Source organism: Marmota marmota, unplaced genomic scaffold, assembly GCF_001458135.2.
Source record: "Marmota marmota marmota unplaced genomic scaffold, marMar, whole genome shotgun sequence".
NCBI classification, from domain to species: Eukaryota; Metazoa; Chordata; class Mammalia; order Rodentia; family Sciuridae; genus Marmota; species Marmota marmota.
The window spans coordinates 6,312,188-6,322,192 of NW_026000021.1; the positions used below are offsets into that span (position 1 = coordinate 6,312,188).

General features: G+C 37.2%; 1 protein-coding gene across 14 annotated transcripts in view; it reads right to left on the minus strand.

Moving 5' to 3' along the window:
• Positions 1-10,005, minus strand: part of Nckap5 (NCK associated protein 5) — a 953,350-nt gene that overhangs the window by 104,565 nt on the left and 838,780 nt on the right. For all 14 annotated transcript variants that reach the window (XM_048810448.1, XM_048810447.1, XM_048810455.1 and 11 more), the window contains 2 exons: positions 9,482-9,659; positions 2,402-2,480 (listed from right to left, as the gene is read on the minus strand). In XM_048810448.1, coding sequence (XP_048666405.1) covers positions 2,402-2,480; positions 9,482-9,659 — 257 coding nt within the window. The remainder of the gene's footprint in view (positions 1-2,401; positions 2,481-9,481; positions 9,660-10,005) is intronic.

Sequence of the window (10,005 nt, forward strand, 5' to 3'; positions counted from 1 at the left end):
GTTGGTATTTAACTGGAAGAAGAGCATACTTCAATTTGCTCAGGTGCTATCATTGAAAAATGCTATATTTTCAATGGTTATAAAATATTATAAGAATATATATAAACACTGGTTGGACAAAAGAAAAAACACTTTTGTCAGGGTGCAAAATATATATTCTCAGCCTTTCTTGGGGAATGGAGACAACCACTTGACTTCAGTGAGTCTTATTCAGTCTTAAAATGGAGGAGCTTTGTAAGAGGTGTGTGGTGATCCTATTGGTGATCTAGCCCCAGAGATAGTCTCAATCTTCCACTCCTTGCTACTTCATGAAAAAAAAAATGCTGGAGTGACATACTTACTTTCCCATCATCTTTTGGAGCTAGGAGTAACTGGATAATCTATTTCTCACTAATGATATGTAAGATAAGCAGGGGGGGCGGTTCTGGGGAGAGTTTTCTCTTCCTTATGTTTTATGTCTCAAATGTGAATGGGATGCCAGGAGTGGAGGGAATTAATTTTCAACCAAGAGCAACAAGCATGAAGAAAAAAGCCAACATGGTACAATGGGTCAGGCTTTTGATAACATTGCTGAGCTGCTACACATCTCTCTTCTTGAGACTTGTAATTATGTAAGCATGTTTAAACGATCTTATTATTTAAGTAATGCTTTGCCAGGTTTGTTTGTTGGTTTATTTGTGGTCATTGCATCTTATAGACTTTCTATGACTTTGAAGAGATAAGTGTACAGTGATCTGAAGACAAAGTCAATTCACTGTCATAGAGATGGTGCAAGTTTACTTCCATGATGAAGGAAATGTCCATACAGAACATACAAAATATGTGGCCACTGAACACTTGAGAGTGTGGCTAGTGTGATTGAGAAACTGAATCTTTATATTTACTTTTTATTTAATTCTTTCATTTTTTAGTGAATTTTTAATTTTATCTTGCTTTAATTAATTTAAGCTGAAATAGTCACATGTGGCTAATGGCTGTCATGTCTAACAGTGCAGATCTAAAGGATTACTAGTCTACTAAAAACATTTAGATTACTATTGTTATCTTGAACAAAAATTCAGCCTCTAATTTATATATGCTATTTTATAAGCCAAGAACATCTCATTATGGAAAAATGATGATTCAGCGGGGCTTTACATAGCATCCTGTTTGAAGGCTGTTAAACAATATTAAACAACATTTAACTTGCATATTAGCTAACTATACAGAACTGATACCAATTTAAGCATTTCACATTGACAACTATAATAAATGATGTCTTTTTAGAAATAGAATCTTATTCACACTACATTCATTCAGTTGTTTGTTAAGACTTTTGTATTCCCAATCACAACTGAAAAGAAAAATAATGGTGTGCCAGTCTCATTAAGCGGAGGGGGTACAACAGCTCTCTGAGATAAATTGTAAATTATAGTTTGCAGAAGATGGCTCGGTATGCTAGCAAATCAGCCCAAAGTGTACCCACCAAGAGCTGTGGGATACCAAGAGCTGACAGACACTGCAGTGAAAACATAATAGCAATAGACACATGATTACACCAGGAACCAGTGATCTGTATGGCTGTCTTGTCCTGGAACATGGAATTCAATGCTCTCTGCTATACCCAAATGTGATTTGGACTAATAATCCCATCACCCCTTAGCATGCTCACATTCACAGCCATTTTCGAGCCTAAGGAACAACTAATTCTACAAGGATCCACGGTGGCCTGGAGCTGTTAAATTAGCACTTCTTCAATCTCCTGACAAGGATCACAGTCACCAATAACTCTTCATCATGGTTCCCTCCCAGCTGAAAATAGCTCAGTCCCCTGTGCTGGGAACCCTACTTCCTTTCTATCTGGTGTTATGCACAATTTTATGAAATAGCTGACAAGTTGAACTTAACACAGAGACAGGTCTGTCCGGATTCAGGGTTCTAACCAGAAATGATGAAGAAAATGAGTTGAAGATTTTGCAATTCTATTTGGTTCTATATGTAAAACATGAAATTTTTAAAATTTTTCAATTTAAGAAAGCCACCACCTTCCATTTCTAAATAATAGATACTTGCATTCAGTTGCTTCTTGAGCAAGTTATAGACACTGGGTTCATTCAGAGTTGTTTCTCCTGAGAAAGAAATTATTTACAGCCAGTGTCACTTTCGTTTTATATTGAGAAATACTCCCTTCTCATCGGTTTGAATTGGCTTGTTTTGCAAGGAGGACCTGTTTTCTCCATAGGTGTGCTTTGACCCACTTGTTCTGCAATAATGTCTAATGTCTAAGAGATAAAGGTGACCATGCTCAGTCCTGATGGAGGCAGGCATGAGACACAGTCACTAGGAATGTCCCACGTCTGAAAGAAGTCCCAGGTGGAAAATATCTCACAGTTAAAGATGAAGCAAGACACGAATTTTTTACCTAGGTTGTGGCTCTGAAATGCGGAATCTGCAATTGTATCTTCTTCATCCTCTTGTAAGTTTTCGTTTGCCTCTTTTATCTGCAGAAACAAGAAAATACTGAAAGTTTTTATTCATTGTATTGAATAGATCTTTGCAATCCTCAGAACAATAATATATTAAAAAATACATCATTTTTTTTCTTTCATTCCACTTTCCCTCACTTTATCATCTAGCTTTTCTAGGACTTTTAATTATGAGAACATTTTTTTTTCAGAAATCAAACCCTAACTTTGGAAGGAAGGATTTACAGGTTACCCGATTCTGCATAGGATTTTAGAGATAAGAGTTTTGGTTTTTAATATAATATAAAATCAGTAATTCAGGGCTGTTAGGGAAAGTTAAAATATAAAGAGGTATAATTCCTCCAGAGTGGGTGACTTACATCATAGGTTATATTAATAAAAATAAAGAAATATACTTAGATCTCCTGACACTTTCCCGGAACGTAACTTTCTAATAAAATTATTTTATTTTTCATTCTTTCCATAATGAAATGAGGTGACAGTGATATGTGCTGTGAACTGAAGCAGCAAGACTTTTATAGACTTCTTACATTAAAACATTCCCCTTATATCTTAGCTGGAACACCTAGACCCTGGATCATGTAACCTCAAATAGAATCCTGGAGAGAAACTCATGGAGTCTCAGTGTTTTACAGAGAGAGAAGTCTGAGGTCCAGGAAATTTTCTTAAAGTTGGCACACATGTAGTGTGTGGAGACACTCGCATGAAAACCCGTCTTCCAATTCCCATCTCAGAGACGGGGGTATTGTGGACCAGCCAATATGGAGATACCTGCATACAGTGGTGGCGGGGGCTGCATAGAGTCTTTACACATATCTCATCATCTTCCCGGTTATACCAGGGGCAGGTTCTACTATTACAGAGAGGGTGAGTGATGGTCCAAGTGGTAGAGCTGAGATTCAAACACAGCAAGGCAAGCTCCAGATTTATGTTCAGGTGGGGAAACTTTGCTATTCTCAAATTTCCATTTGACTCTGCTTCTATAGACTTGACCTCAATATGAAGACAGCTGAGGTCTTTGCTGCAGTGACCCTCCATAGCTCTTTTAAAATACATTCTAGCCAGTCACCTGAGCAGCCAATAATAATGATGATGATGATATGAGCTGTGCAATGCAATGGGGGTCCTGCTCGGGCACATACATTAGAGGCTGTCAGTGGATTTGCTCAGGGGCTCAAGTGGAATACGAGGAAACCATTATTTTACTCTTGCAATATAGAAAGCCATATGGTTGCATACTGACCTTGAACTAGATTTAGCTTTCTACTTTTTATCTCCTATTTTTCACACTTAATGGGAAAAGACCAATTATTTACATTTTATGACTGCGGTTTCAATCGAAGAATGCAATTGGTGCGTAATCTGTACCACGCTGATAGCCAGAAGGTGACAAAGGCCGGAGGCGAGGTAGACATTACCGCCACCCTGGCAGGTTCAGCATCTGGAGACCGCGCTTCCTCACTTGCTCTGTGGGCACCTCCACAGGAAGAATGTTAGGGAAGAAAGAATGAAGGGAGCAAAGGCTTCAAGCAGCTGCTTCTAAGAATGTGCATTTAAGGAAGATAGAGAGGAAAAAGCCCTCTGAGCAGGAGTGAAGTTGCTGATTTGCCTTCCAAGTTTCACTTTGCTCAGCAATCTATTTATGGCAAGGGTACTCAAAACCAGTAAGAAAAAGACCCTTCAACCTCCTTAATTTTCCATTAAGAATCCATTGAGCGCCTTCTATCCTCATTTATGGATAGACACATCAAGGAAACCTATATCTTTAGTTCATTCCAGCTCTTATAGCCATCTGTTCCATATACACTCCCCACCTGTTAATGTAAAACAGTATTTCTTTGGGGTTATTCTAAATTTGCCCATTTTAAACTTGCAAGGGTACCCTCCTAAACTGTTGGAATATGAGTGAACCATCATTTCTGTCAGCCTGTGAAATTCAAACTAAAGAATCAAGAAATTAGAAAAAGTTTCACACCTTATAAAGGATATCAGGCTTGGAGAGGGTGAGTGATCTGTTCAAAGTCAAGCAGGGTTTTACTTTTAGAATGGCACTTCTGAACCCTATTCATTGTGATAAATTCATTTTTTCAAAGTTCCCTATATTGGTATGAACATCCTTCTCAGACTGTCCCTGTTATGGTTTGGATATGAGGTATTCTCCAAAAGCTCACATGTGAGACTATGAAAGAAGGTTTAGAGGATAAATCATTGGGTTGTAGCCTTAACTTAATCAGTGAATTATTCCCTAATGGGATTAACTGAGTAGTAACTGGAGGTAGGTAGGGTGTGGCTGAAGGAAGTGGTTCATTGGGGTGTGGGTATGAGGTATATATTTTATATTTGGAGAATAGAGTCTCTCTGTCTGCTTTCTGATCATCATGTGTGCTGCTTCCTCTGCCATACTCTTCTGTCAGGATGGAACTGGTTGTATAAGGACTGAGAATTCTGAAACTGTGAGCCCCTATATAAAACTTTCCTCCTGTACAATTGTTTTGGTTGGATCCTTTAGTCACAGAAGCAAAAGAGCTGACTAAAAGAGTCCTCCAAACTATGATTTCTTTCTTAGGGTAGGGTAGTTAAATATGGAGGCAATATTCCAAGTATTCATTAATCATAAAGATCTATTTTAAGAGTAGCGAAGATTCTCTCTCTCTCTCTCTGTGTGTGTATAAAACTGCTCTGCCTCCGTGCCCTACTGTTCCCTAACTCTTCTGTGGAACTTCACTACCACCTTTGTCCAAGTTATCATTTAAGAAAGAAATCATAAGCTATCATGGAGTCCTACCTTTTGCTTCTTTATCAGATCTTTCTAGGACTTTATGCACTTAAGAGCAAATGCTAAGTGTGAGTTCTACGATTCATCCAAGGAACAGGCCTTATAGACAAGGTCCCAGTACTTGATTCAGGATGGGAGGATGACGGATAGGGGAAATTTTTAAATTTGAAAGGGACAGATGAAGCACTAGAAAAGGAATGGAAATAGGGGAATGCCCTAGAATGGCAAACTCCTCAGCTCTAATTATCCACACAAACAGATTTCAATGCTAAGTAGTGAATAATTTTTTAAATCCATTTGGCTATGCAAATGAGGGGCATAATTTATTTTGGCAGCAGATTCCCCTTGCTAATTTTATTTCTCATAGGATCAAATTTAATTTTCATTCCTGATCATGTAGCTGCTAGGTTATGGGAAACTACAGGGATAAGGGGCTGCCAGGTCCAAATTAAGAATTTTGCCAAAGACAGGCAGTAGCAGAACAACCTCTCCTGGCAGAGCCCTAGGAAGAATTAGAGTGGCCACTAAACCAAGAAGCTGGCAAGTGTTTGGCTGGGAAAAGACTGGTAGGTAGAAATTTAGAATTTCTCAGTCACTGCTATCTCAGGACAAATAATTCCAGTACTCTCCATTTGAAGAGAAGTAGCAGGTGGCTCATAACTAACAACTAGACGCTGTTGGGGTGCACTGTCAGAACTCTGGGCACCTTCTAAAGATGCATCTCTAATTCTTGTCCAGTTTTTCGGGCTCTGTCATTATAGACAAGAACGGCTCCGAACATGAGCTAGTAATAAGTGACCTGTCACATTTCAGTGCATCCATCATATGTTACCAACTCCTACCACTAGGAAGGACAGGAAGAAATGAGCACACAGAAGGCACAGAGGAAAGTGGAAGACAATATTCACCACTGATTCACACATGTAGATGATTTCATCACTGAACCCTGTACTGGGGACACTCTTCATTTGGAAGAAATATCCATATATGTTCACATATTTCTTCTCTGGGTCACCCTAATGCTAATGACTTTTTTTTTTTTTTTTTGGTTACCTTAAAGCTTATTTAATAGGAAAAGCACATAATGAATCTATGACAGACAGGGAGCAATCCTGGGAGGGAAAACTAAAAGGCATGACCTTTGGAAAAGTTAGTCATTTAGAAAACTTTGTAAGAGGAGGACAACATAGGCATGCTTCTTATTAGCATCAAAACAGCATTTAGAACAGAATCATTCAATTATGGATATTGAAATTAGGACATTTTTGCAAAACTTAAGATGATAAAAATTTGTGTAATTATTGTACTATTTGCTGCTGCTTCATCACCAGAGTCCCATTTTAATGGGATAGAATTAGATGATTTTTTATTAGCAGATGTGATTTTTTTCAGACTATGTGATACTTCGGTGAGGAAAATACCCATAATTTAAATTAAAATACTTGGTAAAATGGACATTTCCCTCCTGTGCATGATGAAGGTGTATGATCTCGTTAACTTTGTTAACAATTTTTATTTTTGTCCATTGGTGTTAAATAGGAGCCTGGAGCTGTCTTCCTTTGAGACTTCTCATTTCAGAAAATTATCTCAATGCACAGGAAAAAGGAACTTAGAACTCTCAGCAAGCAGAGTGCATCTCAATCTGACTCACTGACTTAATGCCGAGGCAGTCTTTCTAGGGGATACCTTTCCTCCTTCTTTCATTTAAATGATATAAAATCATTTTAAGTTCAAAGTAACATGGCCCCTGCTCTAAATTACGCAAAAATTAGAGCAAAGTGGTCTATAAATGATGGCAGAAATGGGGATGTAAGCCTCTAATTAAGGTTCTGAAAAGAGTAGAAGATTTAATTCAGCAAAGCATTACTGGGACTTTTGCACATGTTTTAGAATGTGTTTTAATAATAATAAAGAGGGATATGCAGTTACTACTGAACTGACTGGTTTGCTACAAAAAAAGGGATTTTGCATATATGTATACACACATGTATATGGGAATAATCTTTTATAACTACATTAAAATAATCAAAATGTCTTAGAACTCTCATGACTAAATATCTTAGTTTTAAAAGGGGAAGAAAGGGCAAGGAATGGTGATACATTATGTCAAAGGTTTTGGAATGGTTTCACTCAGGGAAAAAAGTACACTATGTAACGCATATTTATAGTTATTATATATTCAAAAGAACCACTGTAAGAAAAATTATTATAACACACTGTAAAATAAGCAAAAGAGCAAATTTACCTTGAGTCCTAGTGGGGAAAAAATCTTTGAACTCTGAGGTTCATGGGTAGCCACATCAATGTACTAAGGTATCAGAGTTTTGCATCTAATCTTTTTTCTATATACACTGATAACATATAATAAATGGGTTTTCACAGTGACTCTTGTACTAGTCCCAAAAGAGACACTAGCAATGTTGTTTCTGAAATTAGTAATTTTAGCCCAATCCACACTGATGATTATGGAGATGAAACAAAAAAAAACATTGCATTTTACATTTTTTTAAAAAAATGGACTAGTTGGTCATCTTTCCAGGTTGATAATGTTCTTCTGTATGAAAAAGCTTCTCAGCATGACTAATTTCCTCTTGCAGCTAACTAGAAAAATTAGCATATCTCTATTGAGTGTATATTCAGGGTGGTTAGGGAATCTTTGTACTTCACAGAAAATAATAAGAATGCTTCTTGCAGATATTCTGGAAAGAGCAAAGGACCTTTTCTACTACTCTGTGAAAGATTGTAGAACAGAGAGGAAAAGCTTGGCAAATTACTATAGCATTAGGAAGTAATAAGAAAGTAAAAATGGGATTGTAAAAGCCAAACACAGGGTTTTTTTTTTTTTTTTTTTCTGGTACTTCTGTACAGTGAAGATATACCCTAAGCTGTCACAGCCATATTAAATGGGGCATAGTTAAATGGAGTGCCTCTGATAAGGGGCTCTGGCTGGGCTATCAGAGTTTTCCATCAGCTGGATTGAATTTCTGGCATATTGCACGTTTCTACACGTTCATTCTCTCTTTCCTTTCAGTGACAGTACAAGGGCAGCCTCAGATATGCTTATAATTTGTGGCTTTATAATGCAGGGGACGTCTTTACGTTTTCAAAGAAGGAATGATACCACAGGCAGGCGCCAAGAGTGGAAATGGAGGGAAAAAGAAACAACTTTTGCAAAAAACATGGAGTCCACATATGATTTCAGACAATTTGAAAGACCCTACAGCCCTTTGAATTCAAAATGTATCTGACTGCAAAAAATTTAAATGTGCACTTGTCTCAAATCTCACTATGTCTGTGAAACTTAAAGGAATGCTAAACATTAATAAATAATTATAAGAATGAATAACTAATAATGTCAGCTTATATAAAAATATTTCTACTATAGAACTATACCAAAAATAATATTTCAAGTTTTTCCTCAGAAAATGGTAGCAGGTATGATATTTCATAATCTTTTTATTAGAGTATGAAAAAATATAGATAAGGTAATTCTGTAAAGAATTTTTTTGGTGTAAGTGCTTTAAAACTTATTAAATGGAACAATGAACACATCAAGTCAATTATACAAGCATATAAAGAATGTAAAGAGAATAAATTCAATTTAAGGTGACTTTAAAATAAAAAAATATGATGTCTTAGGGAAATATAAAAGTGTCCTTTTATTTATATTTTAAAGGAAGAGTACTCCCCAAGTCTTGGACCTCATCACTGAAAGACTAAATGATAAGGCTCCAAGTTCCAAAAATATAATTCTTAGTCTTAATGCTTTCTGTCCAAGTAGAATGAACTGGGTACAGACAATTTTCACAAAATATGAACACTGTTTAAATCAAACCATTCAAGTAGCCAACACTCTCTTAAATTGTTCAATGCACTTATTTCTAAAACCATACTCATTCCTTTTTTGTGGTTGGTGTTGGAAGTCATCAGAACTAATTTCCGGCACAAGGTATAATTTGAACGTGATGCTCGTGGCACAATTTGGTCACACTGAGCTACCATTGTTCTGAAAGTAGGAGTGAGAAAAAAAGCATTCCTGCAGGGAGCTGTTCCCACTTGTGGTCCAGCTGCTATCTCTCTGCAACACTGATCACCAGAATTTTTCTGTTTTTTAAAAATCTTTTTCATTTTCTCTGTCCCTTGCAGTCTCTAACCATGCATTATTAGCAAGGGGTAGAAAGAATCCAGCCAGACCATCTCTAAAGGAAGCACCTTATGGTCAGCATGGTGGTGTACTTACCAGGGAGTCTCTGGGTGTCACCACATCCGCTTTGGTTTTGACATTTTTCTTGTGGCTTCCTTGAGTGCTGATAGAGCTGCCGATGAGACAGGAGCCCTGGGAACTGCCCTTTAACATGTTCCTGCAGGAAACATTCTTTGATCCACTCTCTGTCTGTTGAGCTCCTTTCTTATCAACTCTGCAGGTAGAAAGTGATTCCTCTGATAAATTACATTGCTCCTCTTCAATCACTCTCCTTCCCCCAATCCTTTAATGTCTAAACTAACTCCGTGCAGCTCTTTGTCTTTAGGCCTTGGAATGGTAAATGTTACTCACTAGCCTTGAGTGACTAATATGCCAGGAGTGTGTCAATGTAGATGCTATAATAATCTACTTTTTAAATTTTTATGATGCTTTACGGAGGGGCAAAATAAAAACCACCAAAAAGTGACTGATAAATACATTCTGGCTTAAGGTTGGCAGGAAAAGTAATTATGTCTGGAAAGTTTCTAAGTATATATTTGCTCAGTACAATCAATGAAATC